Raw genomic sequence first — 13,461 nt, 5'->3', positions numbered from 1 at the left:
GCAACCCATCATCATTTATGTCCAAGTAATTTATATACAATGCATTCAGAAAGAATTCAGACCGCTTCATGTTTTCCACATTTTGTTACGTTACAACGTCTAAAATGGATTAAATTCATTTTTTAAATTATCAATTTACACACAATACCCCTTAATAAAAAAGTGAAATCAGGTGTTTAGAAATGTTTGCAAAGTAATTAAAAAGAAATAACTGAAATATCACATTTACATAAGTATATGGGCCCTTTACTCAGTACTTTGTTGAGACACCCTTGACAGTGATTACGGCCTCAAAACTTCTTGGGTAAGACACTACTAGCTTGGCACAACTGTATTTGGATAATTTCTCCCATTCTTCTCTGCAGATCCCCTCAAGCTTTGTCAAGTGAATAGGGAGCGTCAATGCACAGCTATTTTCATGTCCCTCCAGAGATGTTCGATCGGGTTCAAGTCGGGGCTCTGGCTGGGCCACTCAAGGACATTCACAGACTTGTCACAAAGTCACTCCTGCGTTGTCTTGGCTGTGTGCTTGTCGTCGTTGTCCTGTTGGAAGGTGAGCCTCTGCCACAGTCTGAGGCCCAGAACACTCTGGAGCAGGTTTTCATCAAGGATCTCTCTGTACTTTGCTCCGTTCATCTTTCCCTCGATCCTGACTAGTCTCCCAATTCCTGCCACTGAAAAACATCTCCACAGTATGATGCTGCCACCATGATGCTTCACCGTAGGTATGGTATTGGCCAGGTGATGAGCGGTGCCTGGTTTCCTCCAGTTGTGACACTGGCATTCAGGCCAAAGAGTTCAATCTTGGTTTCATCAGACCATAGCACCAGAGAAAACAACCCTTTTGGTGAACTCCAAGTGGGCTGCCATGTCCCTTTTACTGAGGAGTGGCTTCCGACTGGCCACTGTACCATAAAGGCCTGATTGGTGGAGTGCCGCTAATATAGTTGTCCTTCAGGAAGGTTCTCCCATCTCCACATGGGAACTCTGGAGCTCTGTCAGAGTGACCATCGGGTGCTTGGTCACCTCCCTGACCAAGGCCCTTCTCCCCCGATTGCTCAGTTTGGCCGGGCGGCCAGCTCTATGAAGAGTCCCGGTGGTTCCAAAGTTCTTCCATTTAAGAATGACGGAGGCCACTGTGCTCTTCGAAACCTGCAAAGCTGCAGAAATTGTTTTATACCCTTCCCCAGATCTGTGTCTCAACCCAATCCTGTCTCGGAGGTCTATGGACAATTCCTTCGTCTTCATGGCTTGGTTATTGCTCTGACATGCACTGTCAACTGTGGGACCTTATTTAGACAGGTGTGTGCCTCCAAATCATGTCCAATCAATTTAATTTACCACTGGTGGACTCCATCTCAAGGATAATCAATGGAAACAGGATGAACGTAAGCTCAATTTTGAGTGCCATAGCAAAGGGTCTGAATACTTATGTAAATGGGATATTTCAGTTATTTCTTAATAATTACTTTGCAAACATTACTAAACATCTATTTTCGCTTTTTCATTCTGGGGTATTGTGTGTAGATTGATGATTTAAAAAAATGAATTTAATCCATTTTAAAGTAAGGCTGTAACGTAACAAAATGTGGAAAAAGTGAAAGAATCTGAATACTTTCTGAATGCACTGTATGTCACAAACAGGAAGCCCCAAGTTAGATCCCTGCAGAACTCCACTGGTCACAGACTTCCAGCCAGAATAACACCCACCACAATCCTCATCTCTGATTAGGGCAATTTTGAATATACACGACCATTACTGTGGATCTCATGCATCTTAATCTTCTGGATCAGCCTACCATGAGGAATTTATCAAATGCCGTACTAAAATCCATGAAGAACATCCACTGCCCTACCCTTATCGATCACCTTTGTCTCCTCATAAAGTCAATCATTCCTAAGACATGCCGAGGATAAAGCCATGCTGACTACCCGAATTAGCAAATTCTCTTCGAAGTGTGAACCCATTCTGACCATGGCAATATTTAAACATGTCAGGTCAGTTGAGATTTTAAAAAATAAGATAACAAATGCATGGGGATATTTGATCCTGAAAAGGACTTTACCTGCCCCTTTGTTTTCCTTAAAAAGATTATCTTTGCTTTTTTGCGCCACCTGCAGTTGGCTCCTTCTCAGCACGTCCAACTTCATTTGGTGATACTTCTCAGAGAATGATGTGACTCGATAAGTTGACACCTTGTGATCACTTTCAAAACAATGCACGATAATTGTGTCATACTCTACTGCATTTCGAAACCTGTGGAAAGATGGTAATTTGGTAATTAAAAATAAAGCTACATCATTAAAATGTTTAAAAAACTAAAAAAGTCTACAAAATATTTTTGTTGTCAAAGTTTTTAAACTCTGATCTGTATTTCAGAACATTTTCGCACAAAAGGGTGGTGGGTGTATGGAACGAGCTGCTGGAGGAGGTAGCTGAGGCAGGTACTGTCACAATGTCTAAACAACAATTGGACAGGTACATGGATTGGACAGGTTTAGACGGATATGGGCCAAATGCAGGCAGTGGGAGTAGTGTAGATGGGACATGTTGGTCAGTGTGCACAAGTTGAGCATTAGGGTGCTATCACTCTGACTGGGAAAATATTACCAGTCCTTAGCAGAAGACTGCAACAGTTCAGGGAGGCAGCTTGCCACCAGCTTTTCAAAGGCAATTAAGAAAGGGGTAATAAGTAACAAGTGCTAGTGTAAAGAATTCTAACAATGAATACAGGGGGGGGGGGGGGGGGGGGGGGGGGGTTCCTATCAAACAGGCTCCATCACAATTTTTTGTCACTGAAAGCTGCCTCATCTGCACGTGCATCAAGAAATGTGAGTTGTAAATATACATTTTTGTCTGGATTTGTTTCCTTTTTTTTCACATTGCAAGAAATTGAATTTTATTCCATATCTCAAAATTTTGGGTAGTGATTTATGAATGCTGCAAGGGTGAATTCTTTCTCCTGAATAGCCATTCCCCGGGTTTGCTTGTACATAATTATTTGTGATAGTCATAGTGTGGAAACCGGAGCACTCGCTCCAGCAAGTAATATTAAGGAAGTTCCAAAGAGATTAAGATGACATCAAAGGAAAGATGATAAGCAGAGAAAAGATAGGCCCCTCAGAATTTGGTTAATGGGAATATGTGAAGAATTTTTAAAAGAATGTCAGAATAGTGTAAATGGGTGGCAGATGGTCAGCGTGTACTTAGCGGGCCTATTTCCATTCTGTATGCCTCTATAAAGTATGACATAATTTGACTTAAATCAGAGTATATTCTGTTGGATGTACTTTGTATTCACTGCAAGGTCAATACAGTTATCCTTCCTTGGAATCTCAGCTGGGATTTATTAGACCTTTGAAATAATTTTTGAACTTGTCCACTGCTTTTCATAATTTCTCTCGCAATTCAATCAAGAATTCTAATGTTGAAATGATCAATATGATAAATGACAATTGATAGCATAGTGAACACTTGGGAAAGTGATGCTTGTATTTAAAACTGTACCTGGCTTGTAGTTTTTGGAGGCCAATTAGATACTTCTCTTGTTCCCATGCCATTTCTTTGTAAACAAACTCAATCCGGTCAGTTATTTGTCTGTTAATCTCTTCTTGAATCTTTTTATTAATTTCAAAATCCTAAAAGTATGTTTCAAAAGACAAAATCAATTCCAAAAGAAATCCAGATAAATTGGAAAGATGAGCTGATAATTGGCAAATAGCATTTTATGTGGATAAATATGAGGAAATTAAATTGTAGAGGGGAGATAAAAGTGCAGATATGAACTGAATGCTTCCAGGCTTCAGGATACGGAACATGAGTGGCATCTTGGTTACAAATTCCCAGCCTTGGCTCAAAGCCAGTCCTGCTGTCTTGGGCATCAAAGTGTTCAAGTTCCACTCCTACACTTGAGTTTCTGGTTTATGACTAAAGTTTCCTTTCGCAACTGGACAAATTATTAGATGAGAAACTATTATTTTAGAGGAGAAATCTGCTTATTCCAGCAGAGTATTTTACACTATCCCAATCAACGCTCACTCTTCAAAATTATTTAATTTCATTATTGTGTAATTGATAATCTTGTTGCTCTGAATCAGTGCCAGTGAAACAACTCGTAATACAACTATCATTAATGCCCTTGGAAAATATTCACATCACAATGCTATGACAAAATTCTTACAGCCCTGCCAATAATTGCCTCTATACCTCTCCCATGAAAACACTGTAATTAAGAATGTTAATGGGCCTGTGTCACAGGCGACTTTTTAGGCGACTGCAGGAGACTATGCAGTCGCCACATGTTGTTCGCGGGTGGTTGCCGGGGTGTCGCCTTCATGGTCGTGAGGAGTTCCCGCATTCTGGGAATTAGTTGCGGCCTCCTTATGTTCGCTGCAAATTTTTCAACATGTTGAAAAATTAGCGGTGACTAGAATGAAGCCGCCATGGAGGGTAGCGAGAATTCTTGTGCCGTAGGTGGGTCGCCAGGAGGTCCTAGTGGGTTGCCAGGAGGTCGATGGTTCTCGTAGGTTCTCGTAGGGTGTAGCCAGTGCTGACAGGTGAATTTCATTGGCTCATTGGGGAAAAAATAACGTAAGCAGTAGTTTTCAGACCCAAGGATAACTGACCGGTAATGTTAATGTTCGCCGAGCTTCACAGCCATGTATCTCTGGCTTCTTAAGAGTTGTCTCCACTCCTTCTCCCCCATCTCCCCCACCTCTCTTAAAGGACTTACCGTACACTGTGCTTAGCCGTCTTAATTACAGCGCCAACCTTCCTGTTCATCGCGGTGTGTGTCTGTATCACCTTGGCTTTGCACCATGGGAATTTTACTCAGACCGTGCTGCCCCGCTTACCCTGTCCCCCACCTGCATAATGGAGGAAGCAATGTGTGTGTGTGTGTGTGTGTGTTCCACTCTAACAGTCGCCGTTCCAGTTGCCAGTTCTTCAGGCAACTGCCAGCACCTTGACAGTCGCTGGTAGTCGCCTGAAAAATCGCCTAAGTGGGACAGGCCCATAACTTCCCAGTTGTATGTCATTCTAGTCAGAATATCATGCCCTCCTCGCTTGTGGTTTAATAAAGTTTTTCATGATTGTAATTGGTTAATCAAAGATTAAATAATAAACTCTTAAATGTCACCTCTTTCTGGAGCTGGACATGTTCAGGGAGTTCTGCATTTTTGATTTGAAGTTCCTTGAAGTCGTTTTGCAGCTTATCTAACTCCACCCTTTTCTTTGCCTTCTTTTCCTCTGCCAGCTTCAATATTAGATCCGACTCTGCCTTCTGTTTAGCATCTTCAAGACTTTATACATGGCAAAAATAGAAAAATGTCATAGTATCTAGTAACTGTTCAATTCACATCTACAAAAGCTGATGAGTAATGATGAATTGGTAAAAATAAGCTACCAATAGGTTCAGCCGTACAACCCAAAGGAATCAGCAGTAGACCCCAGAAAGAGAGGCTGAAAAACATGCTCATACTTCAATTCCCGAGGTCTGTGCAAGACAGGCACGTGCCATCAGGGTAGGCAAGGTAGGCACTGCCTACCCTGATTAAAATTATGAAATGGTAATTGTTAAATAGAAATAGTAAAGGCATGGGAGAATTATGCCTATCTAAGAGATCAATCTCTTAGGTAGGCATAATTCTCCGTGCCTTTCAACCGCAGCACTTGTAACACGCGAAGGTCTGTGCAGCCCAGGTGCCGTCGGCGCTGCTTCAAGCCGTCAATGACAAGCGGGGCTGAAGGCAGCTGAAACTTTGCCTTTGCTGTACTGCACAAGCTCAGCAGCCATCTGTGCATGTACAGCGCAAGCTCCTTGGTGAGTTTTTCAAATATGGAGTATTTGGTAGTGATTGCCCATGGGGTTCACTGTCGAGGACTTCATAATGCAGAGAGCATTATAAACAGTGGAGCGATTAACCCTGGAAAGGGGGGAAACTTCTCTCTGAGTTGGACCCAGGAAACTGAAGCAGGCTCACGTAGACTTAATATTTTCTTGATGTTATTAATGACAGATAAATGGATGGGAAGGGTTTAGAGGGCTAAGGGGCACATGCAGGCAAATAGGACTATCCCAAGACGCCAACTTGGACGGCACGACCAAGCTGGGCCGACGGACCGTTACCGTGTTGTACAGCACCATGACTAAGGCCTGTCCAGTGGGATTGACATGTTTTGTATTTTTCCTTTCTCAAGATGCAGTGTATTTTGGTGACTATTGCAAACTGCAGACCAGAAGCGCCTTCAATACCCAGATATACCAGATCCACACAAAATCTTTTTTTGCGGAAACTGTTTATAATGCTCCCTGCATTATGAAGTCCTCGACAGTGAACCCCATGGTCAATCACTACCAAAGTGTCTGCCCATACAGTCAGTACACCTCTCCTACACTTGCCTCCCATACTAACTCACCCGAAACCCCCCACTCCCCTCCCCCCCCCCCCCCCCCCCCCCCCCCCCCCCCCCCCCCCCCCCCCCCCCCCCCCCCCCCCCCCCCCACCTTTCCCTCCCCACTCCAGTCCCGCCCCGACCCTCTGGGAAACTGAAGGGGGCGACAATCAACTGCCACGGATACAAATAATATAATACACAAGAAAGGGCAGATGACAAAAAGTGAACACACAGTGCTGGAGTAACACAAAGATGCAGCAGAATTTTGGAAACGTCATCCCGTCACCCATTCCTTCTCTCCAGAGATGCTGCCTGTCCGGTGAGTTAAATAGTGCCCACGGTAGACTCACGAGTAACTACAGTACACTCACGAGCTACTACGATCTTACAACGAGTTTAAAAGTTTTAAATTTTTACTTCAAGAGTAAATTTGACTCGTGGAAATCTTTCATCATGTTGAAAGATTTTCACAAGTTAACAAGTTTCCCGAGTACCTGCCGTTAGCGTTACGAGTTCCGACGTTCCTGCTACGTTAATTCTAGGTGATTCCCACGAGTTTGATTTGTTTTAAACTCGGGATCACTCGTGGGTGGACTCGCACCGTGAGACAGCGCCATAAGGCAGCAGCTCAACTGCTGTTCTATCTGTTTGTTTTCCTTCTGTTAAAACAGCAGTTATTGATTTTTCTTTCTTTTTTATAAATGAGGGGTTGGTATTTATGATCGACCAGCTGTCTGGTGTGATTTACAAAGATGATTAGACAATTGAGATCAGAGCTCATCATATTTTTGCCCAAGCCATCTTCTAAAATGTATCCCACAAGAACCAGATGATTTGTTAATTTGGAATAATGCCCTTGCTGCTTATTTTTAATTATATCCAAGATCTTTACATCCCCACCCCACGCAATCTGAAACATTGTTTGAATTTAATTCCTCTTTATTTGTGAAGATAATTGCAAACAAGGACTTACATTAATATTACAACTTCTATTTAGATTTCAGATCATCCCAGAGCACTTTACAATCATTGATCTTTGAAATGTTGACTTAGAGCTGAGAGAACTCCAACTGGCCCATAACATTAGCTCATTCAGAACCTCTTCAATGCCCACTCTCAGCAAGAAATTTCCCTTGTCATAATTGTTCACACCATTGCCTTAACTATTCTTTCATATTTTCTATATTTACATACCATTTTAGATTTTCCTTCACTGTCATCTGGTGTCCTTTTACATACTATTTATTTTCTTTTTTTTAAATTCTATTTTACAATTCACCCTGAACTCTTGTTAGTTAACTAGATATTAGTAAAAAAACAATTGTGCTGGAATTATGTGTTTAAGTAACAAAAGCATGGGTATCCTTCATGAAGGTTTTGTTTCATTTTCATATTTATTTCCATTGTGATCCAGGGAGTTCTAGTTGTGGATATGCTTTCCTTTCTCATTATGAGAATCTGCTCAGTTTGTATCGACTAATCATCACTTTCAAAGCCCATCATTGCTCAACAGCTACATCCAACACCAATCTTGATTTCAATTCACCCTTCTCAAATCACAGAAAATGTTTCTTATCTAATTGGATATTTACATCTTTTAACTTTTCTTTATCCTTTTCCATAAATACTTCAACATAAATGCAGCACAAACACTGAAATCTATATGTTTACACACTGAATCCACATGCCTTGCCCTACTATATTCCCCATAAATAGGTTTTGTGTTGTTTCTTCCTCATTAGTACATAAACAATTGATTGAGAGTCCTGAAGACTTGAGACTGCAAATGCTGGAATCTTGAACAAAAAATAGACTTCTCCAGTCCGAAGAAGGATCCCGACTCGAAACATTGAATGTTTGATTCTCTCAACAGATGCAATTTGACTCGCTACATTCCACCAGCAGTTCGTTGATTGAAAATCCTAATTAATATAATTTATTAATATGTCTCTTCCAATGTTTGCACAATTTAATTGTATATCACAATCATATAATGGGGGACAGAGTTCCATGAGTGACCTTTTCTTTCCCAGTACAATGCAGTTTCCTACAGAGTGGAAAATGGTTGGTGGAATCGATGTCGATACATCGAAGCAGGCTGTGCATGAGTGTTTTCTATCTGAGTGGGTATTACCAAAGCAAGTTAATAGGATAGCCAGAAATGGAATAAAAGATTGGTTAGAAAAGAGAAATCTCTGCCATAGATCACCGCAAGAGTCCACCATTCTTTGAAAGGATATTGTTTGCAAAATCATTGCATTAACTGGGTTTGTTACCAAAGGCAGTAGAGGGTCAGCAGGGGAATAGAAACATAGAAAATAGGTGCAGGAGTAGGCCATTCGGCCATTCGAGCCTGCACCACCATTCAATATGATCATGGCTGAGTATCCAACTCAGTATCCTGTACCTGCCTTTTCTCCATACCCCCTGATCCCTTTAGCCACAAGGGCCACATCTAATTCCCTCTTAAATATTGCCAATGAACTGGCCTCAACTACCTTCTGCGGGAGAGAATTCCAGAGATTCACCACTCTCTGTGTGAAAAAAGTTTTCCTCATCTCAGTCCTAAAAGATTTCCCCCTTATCCTTAAATTGTGACCCCTTGTCCTGGACTTCCCCAACATCGGGAACAATCTTCCTGCATCTAGCCTGTCCAACCCCTTAAGAATTTTGTGAGTTTCTATAAGATCCCCCCTCAATCTTCTAAATTCTAGCGAGTACAAACCGAGTCTATCCAGTCTTTCTTCATATGAAAGTCCTGACATCCCAGGAATCAGTCTGGTGAATCTTCTCTGTACTCCCTCTATGGCAAGAATGTCTTTCCTCAGATTAGGAGACCAAAACTGTACGCAATACTCCAGGTGTGGTCTCACCAAGACCCTGTACAACTGCAGTAGAACCTCCCTGCTCCTATACTCAAATCCTGAATTAGACAGAATTGAATATTAGGGATGAGGAAAGTTAGTGGGGAATGGACACTACAAGCAAAGAAAGTGGATGTTGCTTATAGGACAGAAATACTTTCTCTGACCCAAGATGTAGAGCAGGTAGGGCTTGGGTATCATCACTTACATGGCAATAACTTTTTTGTTTGCATGCTGTTACTTCACAAAAATATAAGAAACAAAATGCTGGAAATACACAGTAAAGTCACAGAGCTGTACAGCATGAAAACCCCCCCTCCAGCCCACCTTGTCCATGTTGGCCAAGTTAGCATTCTAAGCGAGTATCATTTGCCTGCATTTGGCCCATATTCCTCTAAACCTATTCCTTTACATATATCTGTTCAAATGTCTTTGGAATGTGGCAATTCTATAGCTTCCTCTGGCACAAAGAGGGACTTCCCTGAATCTCTTGCCTCTAACCTTAAGCCTCTGCCCACTAGTTTCAGAATCCTCTCTCCTGGGAAAAAAAACAACGATCATTCACTTTATCAATGTCCTCATGATATTATGCACTTTAGTTAGGTCACCTTCAACCTCCTACACTAAAAGAAAAAAGTCTTAGCCTTTTCAACCTCTCCCTACAATTCAAGCCTACAAGTCCAGGAAACATCTTGCTGAATCTCTTATGCACCCTTTCTAACAGTAATATACTTCCTATAGCTGGGTGACCAGAACTGCAGACAGTACCTCAAATGTGGTTTCAGCAATGAGCAGTTTAGCTGCATCATGATAATCCAATAATTGTACTCAATACCCTTCAAAAAGGCAAGCATGTCAAATACCTTCTTCACCACTCTGTCCATCTGACTTACAACTTTCAGGGAAGCCTGCATCTGTACCCCCAGATCTATCTGTTCTGCAACACTTTCCAAGGCTCTACCATTTACTGTGAAAATCCTATCCTGCTTTGATATACCAAAATTCAACATCTTATACTTGTCAGAGTTACCGTAAATTCCATTTGCCATACCTTGGCCCACTTTCCTTACTAATCTAGTTCATTGTCCAAACTTAGATTTCCGTCCTCACTACCGACAATACCACCAATTTTGGTGTCCGCTGCAAATTCACTGCCAATGTTATCCGAATCTTAATGTAGATAACAAATAGCAGTGGACCCAGCACTGACACTGCAACACTAGTGAGAGAAATGGGTAATATTTTAGCTTCATGGCCTTTCATCAACATTTTAGAAACTAAACAAGTCTTAAGATGCAGAGAGGAGAGAGTGAGCCGAAGTTCGGGAATGTGTGTGAACTTCTGATATTTCTTAACAAGAAATGGGTGTTGGCCAAAAATTACTTCCACAACCTCTCTATCACGTTGCTATCATCACAATTATCTACCCTTATCTACCTTGCATTTTCCCTTTCTCTTGGTCAGACAGCATTATCCCCATATATATTAATAACATATTCTGGTCTTGTTACCAAATGTAATTTCATCGATCTACAGTGCTCTCCATAATGTTTGGGACAAAGACCCATCATTCATTTATTTACCTCTGTACACCATAATTTGAGATTTGTAATTTTTTAAAAAATCACATGGTTAAAGTGCACATTGTCAGATTTTATTAAAGGGTCATTTTATACATTTTGGTTTCACCCTGTAGCAATTACAACTGTGTTTATACATAGTCCCCCCACTTCAAGGCACCATAATGTTGGGGACACATGGCTTTACAGGTGATGGTAATTGCTCAGGTGTGTTTAATTGCCTTCCTAATGCAGGTATAAGAGAGCTCTCAGCACCTAGTCTTTCCTCCAGCCTTTCCATCACCTTAAAAAATGTATTGCTGTTTATCAACATGAGGACCAAAGTTGTGCCAATGAAAGTCAAAGAAGGCATTATGAGACTGGGAAACAAGAATAAAACTGTTAGAGACATCAGCCAAACTTTAGACTTACCAAAATCAACTGTTTGGAACATCATTAAGAAGAAAGAGAGCACTGGTGAACTTACTAATCGCAAAGGGACTGACAGGCCAAGGAAGACCTCCATAGCTGATGATAGAAGAATTCTCTCTATAATAAAGAAAAAAACCCAAACACCTGTCCAACAGATCAAAAACACTCTTCTGAAGTCAAGTGTGGATTTGTCAATGACCACAGACCACAGAAGACTCCATGAACAGAAATACGGAGGCTACACTGCAAGATGCAAACCACTGGTTAGCGGCAAAAATAGCTAGCCAGGTTATAGTTTGCCAAGAAGTACTTAAAAGAGCAACCACAGTTCTGGAAAAAGGTCTTGCGGTCAGATGAGACAAAGATTAACTTATATCAGAGTGAAACATGGTTGTGGTGGTTTTATGGCCTGGGCATGTATGGCTGTTAAAGGTACTAGCTCACTTATCTTCGTTGATGATACAACTGCTGATGGTAGTAGCATGATGAATTCTGAAGTGTATAGACACATCCTATCTGCTCAAGTTCAAACAAATGGCTCAAAACTCATTGCCAGGCGGTTCATTCTACAGCAAGACAATGGTCTTGAGTTTTTGAGTTTTTCAAAGCTAAAAAAATGGTAAATTCTTGAGTGGCCAAGTCAATCATCCAATCTGAACCGAATTGAGCATGCCTTTTATATGCTGAAGAGAAAACTGAAGGAGACTAGCCCCCAAAACAAACATAAGCTAAAGATGGCTGCAATACAGGCCTGACAGAGCATCACCAGAGAAGACACCCAACAACTGGTGATGTCCATGAATCGCAGACTTCAAGCAGTCATTACATGCAAAGGATATGCAACAAAATACTAAGCATGACTGCTTTCATTTACATGATACTGCTGTGTCCCAAACATTATGGTGCCCTGAAAGGGGGGGGGGGGGGGGGGGGGGAAAACTGCTGTAATTTCTACATGGTGAAACCACAATCTATAAAAATGGACTTTATTAAAATCTCACAATATGTACTTTAACCACATGTGATTTTTTTCTATTACAAATCTCAAATTGTGGAGAACAGAGACAAATGAATAAATGATGCGTCTTTGTCCCAAACATTATGAAGGGCACTGTATGACCTAACAAGTGCAACTTTGGAGGACATAGAACCAGAAAGCAGCTTTCATGCCTGTTTCAGTCCTATGATCTGTCTTTGAACTACTTTTACCAGCCTCGATTGCATAAACTCTTAAAAGCTATGCAAAGCAAAATTCTATAAATCTCAGAAATGTTTTATAGGCTTGGGTATTAAGGTTTACAAAGCAGAGAAAGGTAGAGAATTAAGAAATATATTAGCCCTGAATTGCTGAGCAGGTTTGAGGGGCAGGATGGCAGGACTGGCAGCACTCACCTCATTTTCACCCTATTAATTCCGAAATAATAAAAATCAAGCATGTTTGCAACAAATAGATAATATACTCTTATCGTAGGACTCTCCAACAACATTATTTAAGCAGCCCCATTAACAAAGCAGAACATCCCAACAAGTTCAGTAAGGTCATCAGAGAAAATGTGGCACTAATGTGCATGGATGGATATTAGAACTAATGACAACGTTTGTGCAAAAGGTAGGTTCAGAGGAACATAAAGGAGGACCGATTAGCCGTGAAGCAGAAGGCTTTAGGGAAGACAATTTTCCATTAAAATTCTAGCATCCAAAAGTAGTGATTAACTATAAATCTGAACTTTGAACTGTATAGATTTAAGTAGATCTATTTATTCAATAAAACACACCACATTTACATCATGTGGACAATGTTTTTTATATTTCTGAATAACAGCATACCTGTAGGCATTTGGATCATCAATATCATTTGCTAGTTTATCACGTGCAAAACCCATCTGTTGGAAATAAATAAATATATTATTACCCTGTGTAATTAGTGTACATTTCAGCAAATCATACATATTAACGTTTGATGTTTAACGTCCAAGTCAAAGTCAAAGTCAATTTTATTCATCACATGCACCCGAAGTTGCAGTGAAATGAAGTAGCAGCAAACGCGAAGCTCATCTCATGGTTAAATATAAAACCAAAGTTGCAAAGGTAGGCTTAGCCTACTTCGGTGTCTCAAGAGAAAATTCTGGAAGTGGTTAAAATTTTCTCTTTATACTCTTCATACCCCACAGGATATGTCGTGTCGGTTCGGCATCAGATTGTTTTTCGG

At 40.9% G+C, this 13,461-nt stretch overlaps 1 protein-coding gene across 1 annotated transcript in view; it reads right to left on the bottom strand.

The window, feature by feature from the left end:
• The window catches only part of LOC129702759 (cilia- and flagella-associated protein 44-like), a 117,285-nt gene that overhangs the window by 31,137 nt on the left and 72,687 nt on the right, over positions 1-13,461 (bottom strand). Inside the window, exons 19-22 of the mRNA XM_055644704.1 lie at positions 13,080-13,135; positions 5,139-5,301; positions 3,509-3,639; positions 2,067-2,257 (exon numbers count right to left, since the gene is read on the bottom strand). Of these exons, the coding sequence (XP_055500679.1) occupies positions 2,067-2,257; positions 3,509-3,639; positions 5,139-5,301; positions 13,080-13,135 (541 nt within the window). The remainder of the gene's footprint in view (positions 1-2,066; positions 2,258-3,508; positions 3,640-5,138; positions 5,302-13,079; positions 13,136-13,461) is intronic.

This window comes from Leucoraja erinacea, chromosome 13, assembly GCF_028641065.1.
Source record: "Leucoraja erinacea ecotype New England chromosome 13, Leri_hhj_1, whole genome shotgun sequence".
Classification (NCBI taxonomy): Eukaryota; Metazoa; Chordata; class Chondrichthyes; order Rajiformes; family Rajidae; genus Leucoraja; species Leucoraja erinaceus.
Note: the sequence above shows the minus strand (reverse complement) of the source record. Positions and strands in the feature narration are given on the sequence as shown.